Below are 20,172 nucleotides of genomic sequence, written 5' to 3' on the forward strand. Positions count from 1 at the left end.
AGACAGCTCTTATCCCTAAATCAGATTACACTATAACACCCTCTCCTTGGCTTATAGCTCACTGTATGGTACACTGATGGAGGGCAATCTGCCACAAACCAGCTCACTAGCATTAACCTCAAATCAGATCGACCCTCTAGTGTCCATGTCAAACCCTCAGAAAATAAACATTTTAAAGCCCTTAGGAGGGAAAACAACAATCATAATGGTCAAACAAGCAGCCAGACCAAGCAGAGTTTTTCCTTAAATAGCTGCTATGGCAGGAGGAGCTGAATTCCCCTGCTGATTGAGCCTGATTATGAGTAAAGCGCTGCCGACACTCATAAGGTGAGTCGTGATGCAGCAGCGGCGAGATGTTCATCAGCACACACGACAGCAGCTGTCACACAAACCACACCAGACGTACAGCGGCCTTGTCAGAACAAAAGCTCTGCGTGCAATCGTGAAGCTCTCACCAGGGCTCTGCTAGACCTACTGCTGTCCAGAAAAAAAAAACAAAAAACTAACTAAACAGTAGCTACTGATCTCAAAATAAATCATCCAAGCCTACAAAACTCATGAAAACTTATTTTCCAAACTGTATCAAGATTCAAACAGCAGGGCTTGTTGGGATTTTTTTTTTCAAATGCACAATGAAACAAGACAATTGAGGAACATTCTAGAGGAAAAACAGGCGTCAAAAGTGGAGACTGACAAAGCTGTGCCTAATTGTGTACTCGCATCAAAACTGCAAGGGGTGTCATTCTGACTGAGAAAGAACCTCTGAACTCCATCACTTATTTGCTTTTCAGCACAGCTCCTGACAGTTTGAATGAGCCGTTGTGATATGGGGAAAATGACTAAAACAAGGCTAACACAATAACCCATCCTCGCTCACGACAGTCAATATTTTCCAAACGTTTCAGGCTGTGGACCATGTGATGCCTTCAAAAAAAAGCTCAGAGAAAAGTGTTTTGTCAGGTTCTTTATTGATTCTCCCCTCCATCTGAGGGTAGTGTGGGTTCACGTTCATATAAAACCAAAGAAAGCACATTGACAACAACCACAACAACAAAAAAAAAAAAACGGGGGGGGGGGGTTGGCGCTGCTGAAGCGGAGGACAAGTAGGCATCACTGGCAAAGCAAATGCATTAATAAGGGAAACATGTTGCCTGGGATTGGACTGATTCCTAACTTTCCCAGGCTCTACCTACAGCTGTGGAGTTCATGCAGAAGCCTAAGAGTAAAAGCATTACACAGATCTGTTCAGTATAAACAAAAATATAAACACAAAGAGGCAGGAGAGAGGAGGGTTCTATGTTGGTTAATGGCAGAACGGCAGATGGCGGAGAATGTCCAGAAAGAAAGGAGCCGCAGACGCTTCCCCCGGGTTATCACTGTTACTAGAGGAAGATCTGATTCGCGGTGGTCCCTTTTAGTACATAACCATTCGATTTCGAGTCCTAATGGAGAGCTACACTAGGACAGCAAAACAGCATGGTGTGGAAATACTGCAGCCAATGTTTTGAAGAACCTGTTCTTGAATGTATTCACAGCCATTTAAGACAGATGGAATGCACAGGCTAAACGCTATGAACTAACAGCAGTTCTATCAGTCTGGACATCCACATGCATGGTGCAGGTGCAAGACTCAAAACAAGCCATGCAAGCTCTGAATCAGTATCAATAGCCCATAAGCTTCTGTTCATAGCACGCAGAAATTACAAAGAATATAGAGTTATATCTGGGGCCTCTAGATCATCATCATCATAATCACGCCCCCCTAAAACGTTCATAGTCTGAAAACTTAATCTTCACAACAGTTTATTAAATAGTATGTCTACATCTAAAAGTGCTGCCCATGAGGGGGTTAGCAAGTGAAGAGATGTGAGCTACTACAATGTAAAGATAGTGTAGGATGGGAGGAAAGTTGTATGTGTGGGCCAAGCTGATGTTAGCTCCCATAACTCTTCTTAGAATAAAGGGTGAGACATTCAGGATCATTCAAGGCTGAGAAAGAAAGAGAGAGAGAGAGAGAGAGAGAGAGAGAGAGAGAGAGAGAGAGAGAGAGAGAGAGAGAGAGAGAGAGAGAGAGAGAGAGAGAGAGAGAGAGAGAGAGAGAGAGAGAGAGAGAGAGAGAGAGAGAGAGAGAGAGAGAGACAGAGAGAGACAGAGAGAGACAGAGAGAGAGAGAAAACTCAAACCAAATACTGAGGACAGCTGAGATGTTCTCCAAGGCTTGTATATACAAGAGACACAAACTTAAGAAGTTTCCTCTCCAATAACAGTCTAATGAATGATCCTGGAGGACAATCAGTATGATGCAGGTCAGCTTGACATGGAAAAGGATTCAGCAGTGGCTCCATTAGGCCAGGGCAAGAACTACAGAAAAAGAAAGGAGGAATCATGATCAGTGATATTAAAAACATCAAAAAAAACTGCACCTGTATCACATCCTCATTGTGGCATCTTACCACTTATGGCCTCCTGCGCAAAGTATTTGACGTCTATGTCTTGGTCTGCAGCTAGCTTCTCCAGCACTGGTTTCACCTCAGTCTGGAGACAGCTGTGAAAAAGCAGCGTTAATGAGTCAACTAGGTTTTAACTTCTGAAAACACTGAAAAATAGTCCACATTTCTAATTTCACATCCTAAAACAGACATCAGGTCTCACAACCTCAAGGACAGCAAATGGTGAGCAATGTAACAGAAGAATAAAATACCTGAATGATTTACACGATACCCAGTATCCATCACAAAATTTAGTTTTACAGATGTTTGCAAAAAAAACTTGGAATGGACAAAAAACAAAGACTGCTAAATAACAGATGTCTATGTGAAATGGCAGCTGAGATGGTAAAAGTTTGAAGGCTGGCAGAGTAGGTTATTTAGGGGGAGGGTACAGGAAAATGCAATTTTGTTTACTATGTCTCTTTTAATAAAGATAATAGCACGGTGGGCTGACATCCACTCTGCTATTTGTAGCTATACACTGGCTGTTGTTTACAGGCGCTCTACAATTGGTGTAAACCGTTTTTATACACACAACTGTTCTGTGACCTAAAAACACTGATGATACCACGAATCAGAAAGAGTCCTGTGATAATTTACCACAACAACATTGTCATACTGTCCACCCACAGATTAGAGCTTTCTCTCCTGTAACAATTCAATTCATGAAGGCCTGGCTAATTAGCTAAAAAGTTCCATCAGTTATGATAAACAAGAAAGAATGCAAAACTGCTGTGATTGCGGCACTGCAGCACTCGAGTCTCATACTTGTGTCCTAAAAGGGCACTGAAAGACGTACTTGCTGTCCAGAACGGGACCGATCTTCTGAAGAGACTTGGCTACATTGAAGCGCACGTTGGCCACCTGGTCATTGGACATCTTCAGGACAACGGGGAGCATGTGTTTGGTGGTGATCTCCTGGCCACACGCTTCTGACAAGGCCTGAAAGACACATGCATACATGAGTGCTTACGTAAACCAGCTGTGTCTGCTTCATGTGAAGGGTTAGTCACTGGGCGCATGGTGGTGGTGGTGACTACACATCACTGAATCACTGACAGAACGAAGGAAACAGAGGCTTATTTGGTTTAAACGGCACTTCCGTTCTTTAGTCAAGCACATGGATTTATAGCCCAGCTCCTAACTTCTTACTCCCCAAAGGTGCTTAAACCCTAGGTCTTGCAGTGTTGCCATAGCAACCACACTCCTTTCCTGCCACTGTGAGGGTGAGTCAGCATAGGAACAGCATACTCACATTGATGCAGAAGAGAGTGGTCATCCGGTGCAGGTAGTTCGGGTCGTTGGCCATGCCCAGCACTTTGGGCACAATGGTGTTCTGAGCCCATTCAGCTCCAAACTTCTCCACCAGCTTTGTCAGATTACACGTGGCTGCCTCTCTTATGGCATATACTGTCAAAACACAGGTGAGAGATAAGACAATTTTACATATAAAGCAAAGTAATTGGGAAAGTCAATGTTCTGGTAGTGCTTTAAGGAAAAATTAGCTGGCAAAACGTAATTTTTTAACCAGCTGCTCTAAATATCATCACTCAGGATTACTCTATAATGTGCTACACCGTACAAATACATACCACTTGTATATTTGTACATTATTATGTGGTACCACCATGGACATATTACAGGGCACAAAAAACTCAAGAGGCTTATGAGTCTTTAGCAGGTCATAAAAATAAAGACACAGCCAATTCCACAAATCCTCAGTAAATCACCAGCATTATGAAAATGGGGATAACGTACCATGGTCGACGAGCCATGCCATGCACAGGGAATTCAGTTTCTCATCAAAGAACTCCACTCCCTGAAGAGAAGGAAAAAAAAAACAAAACAAAAAATCAAATGCAGTAGTCTCATGAGCAAACACCATAAGTAGCCCTGGAAGGAGGTCAGGCCAGTTCAATTGCCTCTCTACAGGGAAAACAGTCAAAACATCTATTAAAGAGGTCACGCAGAGTGCATATACAGGCCGTGACATCTATTTCACTGAGGGATTTGGTTTACTTACCTGAAATTAACAGAAATTACCATTAAATAAGCCGGCAAAGGCATATGACAAAACATTTTCCTTTTCAGCAAATCAGTTAAATAACAGCAATAACAAATTAAATCCTATCAAAGGGACCAAAGAGCAGAATAGACCAATACTGACCAGTTGGCCAGCAAGAAGCGGCATGTACTCTATGATAGCTAGCCGCACCCTCCACTTGGCATCTTCTGCCAGCTCCACAATAGCAGGGAGAAGGGACTGGGAGAGCTGCCGGATGCCGATTACTTCGTTCACACAGTCTAGATTAGAGATTATGTTCAGACGCACCTCTGGACACTGGAAGGGAATAAAAAGAATTATTATTATGGGCATTAGAATGTCTGTGCACCCATTAAAAAACAAAAAGGAAAAAACAACAGAGGGGGCCTGAAATAATGCCGATTAACTGTTCAGTTACTGATCTAAACATTTATTACTCAGCAATTACCATTACAGACATTTTATTCACTATAGAAATCCACTAGTGAACCTGGACAGCTTCAGTTTTTAAATGTTATGTCAGCAAGGATGAAATAGTGGTACCATTTTACCTTGGCCCGCATATAAATCTTTGCTATGAATGGGTTTTTCATGGCAGAGAGGCACAAAAATATTTTAGACCAAAAGCACATCTTCAAACTATAAAAAAAACTCTGAAGGTTCCTTTGGAGTCATTAAGCTCTTCATGACGTCTGGTTAATTGTTTGTCGTAGCCTCTATAGAAAAAGCTGTAGATGTAATGCTGACTTTATCTCAGCCTTTCAGAGCACAAAAAGGTGTTTGCAATTCTGATGTTAGCAGTTTTTAGTTTTTATTCTGCTTAGTGAATGGTGCTTCTATAACTTTGTATTTTGCCATTTACTTAAACAAGCGGTTAGTTAGACTTCTGTTTACACCTCCAAAAGAAGTCTATACTTGAACCACATCCAGTCAGATGCAAAACTATTTTAATAATATATATTATCACTTCTCACATCATCATGATGTTCAACAGCTTTAATGAACATCGTATTTTATGCCTATTGTACAACCCTATCTAGGACTCTTGTTCACATCAAACAATTTAAAGACTTTAATTAAAATTTAAATGACTTCATATTTCTAAATGTAATTTAATTCAACTGGAATTCTCCTTTAAAATGTAGCACTCACAGTCTCACCAGATCAGTAAACACTAATATAGTCCTAGTAACCTTTTTTCTATTTGTCTATTCAGTGAGGGGGAGACGAGACACATTCAAAGACCCAGCTAAGAAGGAAGGGAACAATGCAGACCCACGGGCCTGCAGGGAGCAAAAAAGAGAGCCATGCAAAGATGAAACAGGAGAAAACTGCACAGCACTTGTCCATTCATCCCTCACTTCAAGGCTGCCCGCTGGCCTACAGGATCAAAGTGACCAGTAGTACAGAGCACTCATCTGTGGCTAGAAGATGATGACGCAGATCATCTCACTGAAGTCTGGTTTAGGTCAAGCACATACATGCAAAACACATTCACAAACCACAAACATGGTCCACAGCGGTGTGATCTGAAGGTCTTACCTCATCCTTGAGCTGGGCCAGGAAGAGAGGCAGCAAGTGCTCGATGGTGTTGTCTTTGCCCAGGATGGTCGACAAACCCATAATCACTGAGGCTAGCGCCGATTTGACATGCTGATTGGTGTCTGAAACCAGTTCCTATCGACACAAGCATACAAAACAAGACTCTGGAGCGCCGAGATATTTGACAGCTGTAAAATCCAACGTTAACTGCCCCCACAAGTCAAACTGCATGAGTCATTAGGACTAAATGAAATATTACCCCTGCACTAAACCCTGTAATTACAGACATTACACAGTTTAATTGTAATTATGAATCATACTGCAACACAACACATATCGGAGGGGACGAGAGACCATATGAATCAGCAGGGAAGTTGCTCTCCTGTGGTGGGTTCAGTGAAACTTTATTTGGGTTATGTCCTGTTTTTGGATTTAATTTATTGGTTTTATGCATCCTTAGGCTGTTTTTGTTTCTGTGCCTTTAAGACTGGTATATGTAAATGATCTCTGTTCTGCCTGGCGGCTCTGTGTCTCATTCACGGTGTCTAGGCTAAAACGCTCCTGTCATAGCACAAATGAGCAGAGCTACACCGATGTTGGTTAAATAGGCAGATATTTGTAAATGCTTTTTCGATACATGACAAAACCAGTGATTACAAAATGATTACCAATTGTGTGAGCTTAAAACTGAACAGACTAGGAGTGCACCATACCTTTAACGCCTTTAACAATTTACATATTTAAACGAACAAAAAAATTTTTTTATTCTGTTTTACATGATATGGACCCTTTAACAGTGAATAACATGTTTTGCCTAACCCCTTTAATGAATTCCACAAAAGATTTTATTATTATTATTATTATTATTATTATTATTATTATTATACTATAAGTCAGCACAAAGTATTAGCCATCCCACGGTGGACATCATTACCAACATACTACTTGAGACAAATGAGGCAATAGCAGTTAACCTGTTGTCAAAACATGCCAACCGCATTCAAACTACCACTACTCCTGTCTTTCTTCTGTTAACAGAAGGTCAGAGCTGAGACATAGTGGGTCATGCTAATTTGATCTTGTTTAAGCCTTAGCTGCTTACACCAGGGACAGATGCTGAGTCAGAGTGTTAACTGCCAATCAGAACACTATAAGAGAGCTCCAACTTCTTGGGCAAATTACATGGAATCTGCCACTTTTAGAAAACTGAGCAAGATCTGAGGGGGAAGAATCTGCCATAGGGCATAAAGGCTACAGAACAGCAAACAACTATGGAAAACAGAACAATCAGAAAGATGAATCGAATAGCATACAGTCAACGTAAGCTGTTTAAAGTCTAGCGATCCAGTTGGCTGGTGACTGCATGAGTGATGTACCTTGACGCAGGGCAGAATGTGAGTCATGATGATTGTCTCTCGGCTGTCTTCCGGTAAATTCTCGCAGAATTCTGATGAGTAAGAGATAAAATGCATTAAATCAACGCACAAACACATTAGTGGTTCAAAGGATTCATGCATATTGCAAATAAACTTCATTCTGATGCTGGAAGGATTTTACATGCCTGAATTGGTACTTAATACCAACATGCTAATTTATTACTGTTAATAATGCTAATTAACTGCTAAGTTGGGGCAAGTGTTTACCTTTGACTTTATTAGCAGCTGCAGCCCGCACCTCAGCCTCACAGTCTTTGAGCAGGTTCTGGAAGGCTGGCACAAGGTCATTCTTAGTAATTTCTGGGCCAACTGCCTTTTGTAACTGCAAATTCACAGGAAACAACAGGAATTCAAACAAACTTGCATCGGAAATCAGCTTACCCAAACACTGCAATTACACTTGTCTTGCACTGCTCCAAAAAATGAACGCAGTATAACTTGGTAAAAGGGGTGAATAAAAAGACTTATGAAACATTAAAGCTGCCACAGCATTTGTCTGGTACACTTTCATGTTCTTGACTACTGGTGGTACTACAACCCACTGTTTTCAATGTTTATTTAGAACAAATCCTAAGTGCATCAAGACAGGATGAAGACCTAGATATTACATAAAGGGAGAGCAAGTCATATATAAGATCATGTACCAAATGTAGCATATTACCTAAAAAACTACATGAAAACACTAAATAGTAATTCTTAAATAAGTGGTAAGTGCTTCCTTGTGCACTGGGATGGCACCCAGGGAAATAAATAAATAAATAAATAAATAAATAAATAAATAATATTGTATTCCCAATCTCATATTGAGAACACAGCTGGAGACAACCTGTCCCACAGGCTTTGTTTACAACTTGTACCAAACCTCCTCCAGTCTACGCTTTTTTTAACCTCAAGAACATAATCAACAGCACAGCAACATCTGACTAGCTAGTGAAACACTCTGCAAATGTAGCAGCCAATCTTTCCACATCACTTTTACTCCAGCAGTATCGTTTGAACTGTTAAGAGTCGAAAACACAAACAGCCACCGGTAATTTGATGGTAATGTTTGCCACCTGTCCAGTTCAGTCTAAGGTTAAAGCGCACTCCAGTTTAACAAAACAGTTCTCTCTTTCAATAGGTAAAGCTTATTTTTAAATACAATGTATTTAAAATAATGTGTTCTCTCTGTATGCTTAATTGAAGCCTATACAGGGACGTCTAAGACACACCAGCTTTACAACCATGGCTTGTTGTTGGGTGGACAATATTGACAGGCACATCACCCTTGAAATCCACTCTCAAGACATAGCGAACTCTGTAAAACCATATGGCTCTTTATCTGGAATGCAAAACTGGGCATACCTTATCCGTAATCTAAAGTAACTAACATTGCTACTGAACGGCATGTGCATGCATGTCAGTAGATGGACTTTAACTGAAGCAAGCATTATATCGATGGTGTGGGTTCATTTCATATTTGAGACAAGCAGAAGTAAAAATTCTCATTGGAAAACCTGTAACGCCAGTATTTCAAGGGGAGGTACTAGAACTGGGCGATATACCCACAATATACTCCGTCTAAGGCATCGGCCACAAGTAAGCTGATAATGCAAATGTGCAAGTAATGCAAAGCATGCTAACAGTAGCCCTTTATCTGAACGGCTGTCTCAAACGATCTTTCAGCAGTCTATCAGCCCGTTTAGTCAGTTACAGTTTGATTTAAACATTAGTCAAAGGTTGTTATCAAGAGAGCGACAGTTACAGAGACATATGGAAGGACCCTCCGGCCTTATGGAGCAGTGAGAGCCCTTAGCATAGAAGCCTGCAATTCATGCTAAGATTTTCTGTAATACTGTCTATGGTGCACCTCCATCAGTCAGTTGCATCAGATAACAGCATGGTCTGTGGCCTGGTCTCATATCTGCTTTTCAACAGCTGCTGCTGCGTGCATAAATGACTGTAATATTTACCACATGCAGCAGAGTCTGACTAGACAAATAACCTAATTTTGAGTGTTTCTTTTGGGACAGAGAAGCTGCTGAGTGAATATATCTTCGCAGCACAGGCTTTATATTATATTATATTATATATATATATATATATATATATATATATATATATATATATATATATATGCCATGTCGTTTTAAGGCAAGAAATTTTTGAAGTCCAGAAGTCTTCGATTGTTTTTTTACCAAAATAAAGTTTAACACACGCAAGAGAGGATCCTCATACGACATCTTACCTATTGGCCCCTAACCGGTCATAATCAGAGTACATGCTTTCTTTTTACCTCAGAAAACTTGTCTGCCACCATGTACCGCACCCTCCAGGACTTGTCTTCAGCTGCCTGGCGCAGGGTTGGCATGACCAGAGTCTCCAGGTCCTCCTGAGGCAGCAATGTGGCGATGCTCACACACGCCTCCACGGCCAAGAGACGCACAGAGTCCTGCAACAAACACCACATGTGGTCTGCTGCTTAAGCATTAAAATCAAGCCCATTTTTTTTCGGCCTCACTGTGCTGCCGTAAATAACGCAGAAGGGAAAGTGCCAGTTAGGAGTGCCTATGCTTGAGGGATGTGTGAATTACACAGATACAAAGGTGTAAATTCATGTACGTGTTCAAATTTACGTCATGGTGTCTTGATAATTTTAAGATGTGTGCCTGGGATGAGGAACTGACCTGTTCGTCAGAGGCCAGTGCAGTAAAGAGAGAGATAATGTCACTTTTGACGTATTCCAACTCCAAGACTTTGGCAAACTCGCCCAGCTTGGAAGCAGCAGCACGGCGCACCATTGGCGTGTCATCAGAGCACAGGTTACGGAAATGCCTGAGAAAGAGAACATTGATTTTATCTTAGTATTTGAGTGACAGCTTTAAAGACACTCAGCTGTTTAAAAACAGCAGTTACAAATATTACATGTCACAGCACTACACACTTTACTGTCTCTCCCTATTTAACATACCTAATTAATCCTGTGACTTAATTATCAAGCCATATATAAAATAAATCAGCCGTGTTGGAGCAGGAAAAAAATTCTCAACTCTGCAGTGCCTCAACTCTCCAAGAATGCAAGTTGACATCACAGCTACAGCGTGGAAGGCTATAATTTAAGGTCACTATGTTTGGGTTTCCTAGACAGGAATTTAGCCCGGGGCTGGACTACATTTTCCACTCAACAGAAAATCTCCATTAAGAATGCTGCACAGTTTAGAACTAGGCTTAATCCCTAGAGAGAAACCGAGTGTGTTTAAATAGCTCCTTTGGGAAGAAGCTCTGCTCTGCAATTTAATACTCGTCATCAAAAACAGCACCACATTAAAGCACTGGTCTGGACAAAAATCTAATTTACAGTTTTAACATATTCCTGATGGAGTCAATCAGACAAGACACACACAGGGCTCAAAACGTATTTGGACATTATAGCTATTGGTAAATCTTTTTTTTTCTTTTTTTTTTAACATTACCTGATAGTAGACTGTGTGAAGAAAGCCTGGAAAAGAATTCCATAAATTCCATAGACTAATGCATACAGGTGAAAAAATCAGTTTGGGACTGTTTTTCTTACAGTGGTGTTGATGAGCTTGTGTGTATTGATGGGATCATGAGCTCAGAACAAAGGCGTTTTGTATGCAAACCTGCAGACAGCTGTCATATGAGCAATTTCTTTGTAGAAGTAAATCTTTAAAGCTCTGAAAAACACAAGCTGCCTTGTGACAATCATTGAATAGTCTGTTTAAACTGCCCCTTGTTTTGATATTTCCTCACACAATGAACCAACTACCATTTAGAGCCACTGTTTTTCATGTTCTTCAGTACTTCAACAAGACTAATAAAGTTATTAAATAATGGAAGCTTACAGGTTAGAACCTTTCTAGCACAAAGTCTAAGCATACCAAAGCACCAAATTTTTCTATGTCTATGTGTTTTGACTAAACCATTGCCTCAAGAAAAATATTTATCATCATTAGGAGACAAATGGGCAACTGACTGGCGAATCTCAGCTTTGACAGTGCTGGAGACACGTGGATAGCAGACACTGAAGAGGCCACAAGCTGAGGTACGGGAGGTGAACCAGTCGCCACTGGCCAGACGCTTCACCAGCGGCTCAAAGTGCACTTCTAGGTCCACAGGCGAGTGCTCATGGGAGATCTTGCGCAAAGACTCCACTGCCTTGTCCCGCACAACTGTCTCCTCCACTGTAGCCAAGCTCTCCAAGGGTGGCTGAGGACAAAAACATATGAGAATAATGAGTAACAGCATGAAAAAACACTTATGTAAAGCTTCAGGTCTGTCCAGACAAAAAAAAAAAAAAAAAAAAAAAAAAAAAAAAAAAAGACATTTGGCACTTACAAGGAGACAGTGCACATATTCTGGTCCTCCAACCAGCATCGTAAAGTTACCCAGCTGTTCAGCAAGGGCGAGAAGCACTTCATCCTCATCATAGATGGTATCTAGATGTCCAACAAACAAGCCACAATAAAACTTTTAGTGATGCAAGGCTGACGTCAGTGCAATGAACATGCAGCATATGAAGAGAGCGAGCCCAGCTTTCACTGCAAAATAGGCTTGGCTAATGTCAGGTCCATAAACACTTCAAATATACTCCTCAAACAAACTAATGTGTTGGCAAATCATCCACTGATTAAGGAAAGAAAAAAAAATCCTAACCATTACGTTACTTATCCAACACAAAAATCTACTAATTGCCTTCAGCCATTTTTGAATAATAAAAATATTAATTTGAATGTTGAAATGTATTCATCTGTGTGATGCTGAATTTGTGTAACACCAGCACTTTCCTAAAAAGTGAGCAAAAGCTCGACATCGTTTTCCTTTTTTCTACTATTCTTTTACTGCAGTTTACTCCGTCTAAGAACTGTTGCAGATATTTGAATATCAAAATTATTCAGAATGCACAGGCCCAATAATGAGTCTGTGCAACACCACTGAAATCTGAATGCTGCAAATGCTTCCATGAACCTCAAGTATTGTGCTGCTCTTCCACTTTGATGGACAGTCTAGAACACTCTCTGTGGTATACAGCATAGTGGTATAAGTTTATTGACTGACAGTAATTTTTTCAAAAAACTAGCCAAATCTAACAAAATGTTGCATCAAACCCATAGTTTTAAATGTGCAATTATGGCATAACACCGTGTTAAGACTTTTTTCTTCCCATACAGATTTCAAAAGTGGCAGATAAAAATGTCATAACTGTCAATGTGGCATTCTGGGAACATGTCTGTGCAAAACTTTCACAAGTGTCTACCTGTTAGGAAAGGGAGAAGCTCTGTGCGTGTCCTCTCCACTCCCAACGCCAGGGCTATAGTGGAAAGCTTCTTGATGCTGTTCAGTCGCAACTGTTTCAGAAACAGAGTTTATGAAAAAAATTATTTAATAAAATATAGATATAGATAGAGCGAGAACGAGAGCTCAAACCAAATACTGAGGACAGCTGAGATGTTCTCCAAGGCTTGTTCACCTAGTCACTGCAAGCATTAAAACTAATATGCCTACACAAAATAATAAAAAAGCCAAAGTGGTACATTTGCTGCAGCATTTCACTACATGTAACAGAATTGAAAGATAATTTAATTTATTCATGGTAAAGTTCAGAGCAGAGTTTGAAATATCTGTCCGAAAACAAACGTTCGCGTCAAGCTGGTAAGTAATTTCTCAAGTGTTGTCGTACTCGAGTCAGGTTCAAATTCACACTGGGTTCTCCCAGCTTGCCTCCCTTGCTTTAGTTTTTCCTCTATACTTTATTCTTATTTTCCATTTTCATGCTAGAGTGAGCTCCTTATGTTGCTTGGACAAAATTGTACACAGACGTCCATAGGATCCGAGCGTGGGTGTGTGGGGAATAAATTAATCAAATCAATATATAGGCAGAGCAGTTCACTGCAGTCAAACAGGCATTTACATTTAATTTGTCCAGCGAAAAATGTTTGTTACAACCCTTTTTTCCAAAAACAGTTGTGCAAAATTTTAAATAAAAACAGAATGCAATGATGTGCAAATCCTACATTAAACCCTATATTTAACTGTAAATAGTAGAAAGACAACATCAAATGCTGAAAAACTTTTTTGTTGTTTTTTTTTTATTTTTCAATATATGCCCATTTTGAATTATAATCCAGCAACATGTTTCCAAAAAAGAGGAACAGCAGCAACAAAAACTGTTAAAGTTGTGCAAGGCTAAAAAAATACACCTGGTGTACTTCTCTTTCCTAATTAGGTTAATGGCAACATATCAGTTAAATGATTGGCTATAAAAAGAGCAAGTCTCGCTTATTTCAGCAAGACAATGCCAAACCACATTTTACATATATTACAACTGAACGGCAAAGACTCTGTGCTAAACTGGCCTGCCTGCAGTCCAGATCCGTCATCCCCTGAAAATATTTGGCGTATTATAAAACAAACAAAAACAAAACAAATAAATAAATAAATAAAAATCGATGAAAGTGACTCCAACCTGTTAAGCACCTGAAATCCTTTATCAGGCAAGCACGGGATAACATTTCACTTTCAAAACTACATCAATTGGTCGTCTCAGTTTCCAAACGCAAAGCAGAGTTGTTAGAAGAAGGTTAGGCAACACCGGGGTAAACATGCACCTGTTCCAACTTCTTTGAAACATGTTGCAGGTATTAAATTCAAAAAATAAAAAAATTCAAAAAATAAAAAAAAAATAAAAGTCTTTATACTATTTTCAAATAAATATAATGTTTAAATGATTTGTACAGCATCGCATTCCGTTTTTGCATTTTGCACAACATCCCAACCTTTTTGGAAACGCGACTGTACCTTATCAATGTTATTCAACATGTTTTATCAAGAAACCACACAGCATGACAGTGCACTATGGATAGAATGTATATGCACTTTTGCTTAATCAATACATTTGTTATGGCATAATGTAAACTTAACTTTACATAGATGACTTTTTTTTTGCCTTTTCCTGTAAAATTACCACTTATATCATCAAAGTGGTAATGTTGACTCCATAAGAGAAGCAAAAGGGAGGGGAAGAAGAAAAAAAAAAAACACTTTACTTTTAGTGTAATTGAATGGAACCTGATTTGACCAAATCATTTTGGGCCATTTATTTTGGTCAATTCACTGTGAAATTTACATACAGTGTAAAGGACAACAGGCATTTTCAAACTGTCAAACAGTTAAAAAAATACATGAGGATTTGTTCCGACAGCAGTGATATATAAAACTTGATGCCCCTCCCCAGGGTTATTTTAGATCTGTGGGAAATATGATATGTTTATCTACGCACTAATGACAGCCAATATTGTCATGGCAAGCTAATATAGCCAGCATGATCATTTAAAATACAAGGTTTTGTTTAGCACTTCGAAACGCACCTGGACCGGCCTGCCATCACTTAGTCAGAATTTTGTTGTGTTGGAGTCAGTTTCAAACTCGATGTCAGGCTCAGGTCAGGCTTTGGTCACAAAATATGGTGCACATCGCTACTCCAGGGACCATCAAACCTCTCCTTGTATACAAAAATTAAACCTATATTCTCTACTCCTATTATTATCATTATTACTTTAATTATTACTGTCAAGGCTTCTACATTCGCTATTAGTTCCACAAAGTTCATTAAGCTTTAACATTCAGATGCTGTGGCAAAATTGTACCTCAGACCAGTAAAGGCCAGTAAAGCTACTTTGCATTCAAATAAATTGCTGTGAGTCAGTTTGGGTTGGGCAGCACTGTGTTCGGACGGAAAGCTCTTGGTTGGTATTCAGGTTTAAAATAAAATTTCTAGTCTAGAGTTTCATGGTCAAGTCTGGATGACAACAAGAACTGATGTGATCATTGGAAGAATACTAAGACCAACAAGACCATAGCCGTGTCCAAACTGTGTCCAAATAGTGCACTATTTTGAGGCGTTAACATAGAGAGTGTCCAGTGCACCCAAAACAATCCCACAATGCACAGCAATAAGTAGTGTACAACTGATGCACCCTAACAGGGTGGGGGGGTCCCTGTAACGCACTGTGGTGTTTGAAGATTCCCATGCAACTGAGACCAGCTACAACAGCAACTACAGACTTCGCTATAGGCCTGGTACGGATGTAAAGAGGCTCTTGTGTGCACTCAGACTCAACCGTTATTAATTGATTTTATTCTGTATAACTGTGTCCTATATGTTTGTCATGACAGCTAATTAGAGTTGGCTTATCAAAAATCAGTATGTGACAAGCGATCAAGCCGCCGGGTTATTACATTTTTAATGACAAGCATTGATAATAGTAACTCATAACAGTACATGATATCCGCCATTACGTGCATGTAGCATGGTTATAGCAACGTTATGTCGCAGGGCTCAAATAAAGTGCTACTAGAATTTTATCATGCATCTCATACCGCCTCTAGGTTTTCTGAAAATGGCTCAAATCATTCGACTAACGTTAGTGAACACTGGCATCTGCATTAGAGGGACATCTAAAGCAGAGAGGCTGTACACTCCCACATCACAGCTGAAACGCTGAGTGCTGGCGTTGGCTTTCGTAACAGACACAGAGGATCTATATAGAGCTCGAAGCAGGATGACGCATTTACTGATACTGATACACCGGCGAGCTCATTATCGATAGCTCAGATTGCGAAATCAAACCCTGAGGGCGATTCAATGAGTTAGCCGCAGATAGCTGGTTAGCACATTTTGGGTGCTGCTTCCATATAAAACGTGTGCCCTTTATGGTTTTCAACAGCCGCCTGTTTATTCGGATATTAAGTTCGGCTCGTCGGGGTTAGCTTTAGCTTAGCGAGTATGTTCCTACCCGGTACACTAGCATGCCGGTGAATGTTGGCAAACACAACAGAGCTTGACCTGAATCCTTATTTCAAGCGTTCAGTACAAAGCAGAACAGCGCGGCGCTATTAACGTCATGGGTGAAGACAAAGCTTTGTTCCTTGTTACTGTAACGTTATTAAACATGCGTGTTAAACAGCCGGCTGGGTATCCTGTGATGTATGTTAAGCTAGGTTGGCTATTTATCCGTTGAAACGCATCACTCTGAATGGCACCGGTGGCTAGCTAACGTTAGCTTGTTAGCTGGCCTTTCCGTTCCACCTTAAATGGCGCAGCCGTTACTATGCGGTGTGTGTACGGGCCCCAGAATGCAGCTGATGTACAATTTAAGGTGGACCGGAGTGTTCAAATAAGACGGTAACCTCAGCTCTAGCTAGCTTAGCGGTAAGCTCGCCGTCTGAAATCCACACCAGAGGTTAGCGACGCTAAAGCAGGCGAGCTGAGCTGTGCTATGCTAAGCTAAGCTAATACAGGCCCGAGTTTCCTTCTGGCTAGAGTACTTGGTCACGGCTTACAGCGTTCATTCACTTCAACATGTAAGCTATGCTGTATTTAAAACACAGAACACACAGCTACCTGAACGTCTTCATTCCTCAATTCGTCGATAAGCACCGCAATAGGGTAGAGAGAATCATCACCATCGGCTCCTGCCATCTTGTCTCAGGCTGCTGGCTGCTGCGGGGTTTCCGCAGAGGGGCAGTTCAGCACTTCAGCCCGGAGACGAGCGGCGGGGCGCGGTGATTGGTCTCCGTCACAGCGGCGCTCCAGATGAACTAACCGAATGACAACTGCCGGCGCTGAGGGCGGCAGGGCAGTATAAACGTAGTCAGGTAAATGGTTATTACGCTTCCGAAGGGACGTGGTAAAAATCTGGTGAGCACCCGATACTATCTAGTGAGCACCAGATACTATGTGGTGAGCATCCGATACTATCAGGTGTACACCAGATTCTGTGTGTGTGTGTGTGTGCATCTGTATATCCATAAACAGTGTCAGTGTTGACTGATGACAGGTGGCACAAGAACAAATAAAGCGACTTAAAGATGACACAGATGTGCACACACACACACACACACACACACACACACACTTCTTTTTCACAATATAGTATCTGGTGCTCACCACATTGTATCTGGTGCTCATTTGCTAATATCGGTTACTCACCACATGGTATCTGGTGCTCACCTGATAGTATCAGATGCTCACCACAGCATATCTGGTGCTCACTTTATAGTAACAGGTGCTCACCACAGAGTGTCTGGTACTCACCTCATAGTAACGGGTGCTCACCAGATTTTTACGTAAAATAAAAAATACACCACATTAAGTTTTGTGTAATAATAATTGTGTGAAATAATATCTCAAGTAAAGAGTCGAGGAGCACAGAAATATCAGGTCAAAAACTGCAAACTGTGCATAATTAAGTGGTTGACCTATAAACCCTGCTGGAAAAAGTAACATAGACCAACATATGTTGTGTTTTGCTGCTGGTATACTGCCATGGTGTACCAACATGGGATGCATGCTGGTCTGTGCTGTTTTTTTCAACAGGGAACCAAGTCATTAAGAGTGGTTTGATACAAAATACCATTAGAGACCACCAGTTTTCTGTAGAACACCTTTAAATCCCACGAAGAAACCATCAGATGCATCTGGAATCAGTCCCAGAACATGTGTTAAACCATAGAATCATTTACACTGTGATATCAACTCATCAGGAAAACACAAAATACCATTTCTGACTAGTAGACACCACCTGGAACCAATAGAAACAGGGTAGCAGTGTAGATCTGCTACATTAGCCACCTTGGATCAGTGTTACAGCAGAGAAGACTGCGTTTTATTCCATGTCAAAATAGCACTTCTAGCTGTAGTGAAGTATGTTTCATAGTTTTGATCCTCATCTGTCTCTTTCAACAACAGTCTCTGTAGTACAGTGATGGTAGGAATCACATCTGAGGCTAATCTGAGGAGCTCACATTTCGTGTTGTTGAAGTCTGGTTGAGCTGTAGTTGAATGTCTTCCAAAGCCAGATTCACACTGTGTGATTTGAGAAACATTGGGCCTCATTCACCACCTGTTCTTAAGCAGAAATTTCTTCTTAAAACCCACTTTCACAGTTTTTCATGAAGATTGTGACATTCACTGTTTTCTAAATTTGGGATTCTTAGGTAAGAATAGAATCTACCCACACTCAAGAGCACAAAGGTGCACCAATTCTACAGTTTAAGAACGCATCAAGAATTTGACGTAGACTTTTTCTTAGGACGTTTCTCAAGAACAAATTTAAGAATAAAAAACTGAGGAATGTATTGGTGAATGACGCCCAGTGTTCTTTGTGATACACACTGTACAGAAATGTTTGGTCAATGCTATGTGAAACATGGCCAGAGCTGGTTTATGAGGAGTCTGGCCACTTCCGATTGGTTCACAGTATATCAAAAAACAGGATTACAAAACAGCAGAGAGTCCTCAATGAATGGGGCTGAATAGAGCTCAACGGCTAAAAACAAATAGTTAAAATAGTTTCTAATCACTTGCCCAGAATTTTACATAAGATGTAATGTAACATAATGAAATTACATAAAATAACTAGTAATTATGCGATAATTAATAAAATGTACATGAATAAAGTTTCCTCACTACTACATTCGAGTAAGTATAGGTATTAGCATTCAAAAACACTCAGGAAAGCACAAATCCTTTAGTCTAAATTTCACTTTAGAACATGTAACTGAGTAAGAATGTATTCTTACTTCTGCTACTGAAAACGTGCTTCCATTCGGTTCATATATGGAAATTAAGCTCGGAATTGAAGCCCTACTTCAAAAGAACTGTTCATGAAAACAAAGTAATTTACATATCCTCGCATATTCAGTGTACAGAAGGTTAGCCCCACCCTGCAGCAGATGGATTCTACACCCAGCAGATTGTTTTAGGTGTATTTTCGCTGTTGATACCAGGCCTGTACGCCCCCGCTGTTGTGGTTGGATCTGAGATGTGACAATGCGTTTTCACAGAAGAAGCAACCTGCTTTGAGTTTTGGTTCAATTTCAAGGGTAAATCTCTGTTCCATCCACCCAGACTGAACAGACTGAGATAACATCTCTGCTCACAGTCGAGTTTCTGATCTGGGAGAAACGCTGCTCTTTTCCCTTCAACGCTGAAAGGATTCTTCAGTCGTTCACTTCTTTTCAGTTTAATCTGAGATGCACAGCTGACTTTGGCATGCCTGCTTGGCCTATTTTGTCTGTTTCTGATTCATTCTCCTCTTGCCTACACTGTAAGGGTCTACCGTCCTTGTACTGGCATATTCCATGATATTTAATGTAAGGATGAAAAAAAATCCCTTTTTTGCCTTCATTTTTTTTCTACATGACTGAAAACACCTGCTGTTCTTTACAATCTGTGAACATTTCATGAAAAATAGAAATGGTCCAGACTTACTTGGAATAAGATATAGATTTTTTTTCTTCTCCATTGCTGTATGGTTCTGGGGAAAACTGTTACAGATCCATTACACTGTGTGGAGGTTCTTCACACTCATACATGTCATGACAAAAATGGCTCTTTAGGGCAGTGGTTCTCAAACTAGTCCTCAGAACCAGATATTTGATCCAACTAACTTGCAATACATTAGAATAGCATAAATGAGGAACCTCTTTGGCTCCCTGAGTACCGATTTGAGAACCACCGTTTTAGGGAATCAAAAATGGTTCTTCTGTGGTATTCCAAGGTTTTTTTCCCAAGACTGTACAACCCCAATTCCAATGACGCTGTGTGAAACATAAATAAAAACAGAATACGATGATTTGCGAATCCTTTTCAATCTAT

General features: G+C 40.4%; 1 protein-coding gene across 1 annotated transcript; it reads right to left on the bottom strand.

Moving 5' to 3' along the window:
- Positions 1-949: 949 nt before the first annotated feature.
- Positions 950-17,071, bottom strand: ppp2r1ba (protein phosphatase 2, regulatory subunit A, beta a). Its single transcript, XM_017699921.2, has 15 exons — positions 16,915-17,071; positions 12,769-12,859; positions 11,850-11,950; positions 11,488-11,720; positions 10,178-10,325; positions 9,787-9,942; positions 7,719-7,833; positions 7,452-7,522; positions 6,076-6,210; positions 4,657-4,830; positions 4,248-4,308; positions 3,745-3,899; positions 3,289-3,431; positions 2,454-2,545; positions 950-2,361 (listed from the first exon to the last, which is right to left on the bottom strand). Exons 1-15 carry the CDS (start codon positions 16,990-16,992, stop codon positions 2,345-2,347), a joined length of 1,770 nt encoding a protein of 589 aa, XP_017555410.1. The 5' UTR covers positions 16,993-17,071; the 3' UTR covers positions 950-2,344.
- Between the last annotated feature and the right edge of the window lie 3,101 nt (positions 17,072-20,172).

The sequence above is a fragment of the Pygocentrus nattereri genome, chromosome 23 (genome assembly GCF_015220715.1).
Source record: "Pygocentrus nattereri isolate fPygNat1 chromosome 23, fPygNat1.pri, whole genome shotgun sequence".
Lineage (NCBI taxonomy): Eukaryota > Metazoa > Chordata > Actinopteri > Characiformes > Serrasalmidae > Pygocentrus > Pygocentrus nattereri.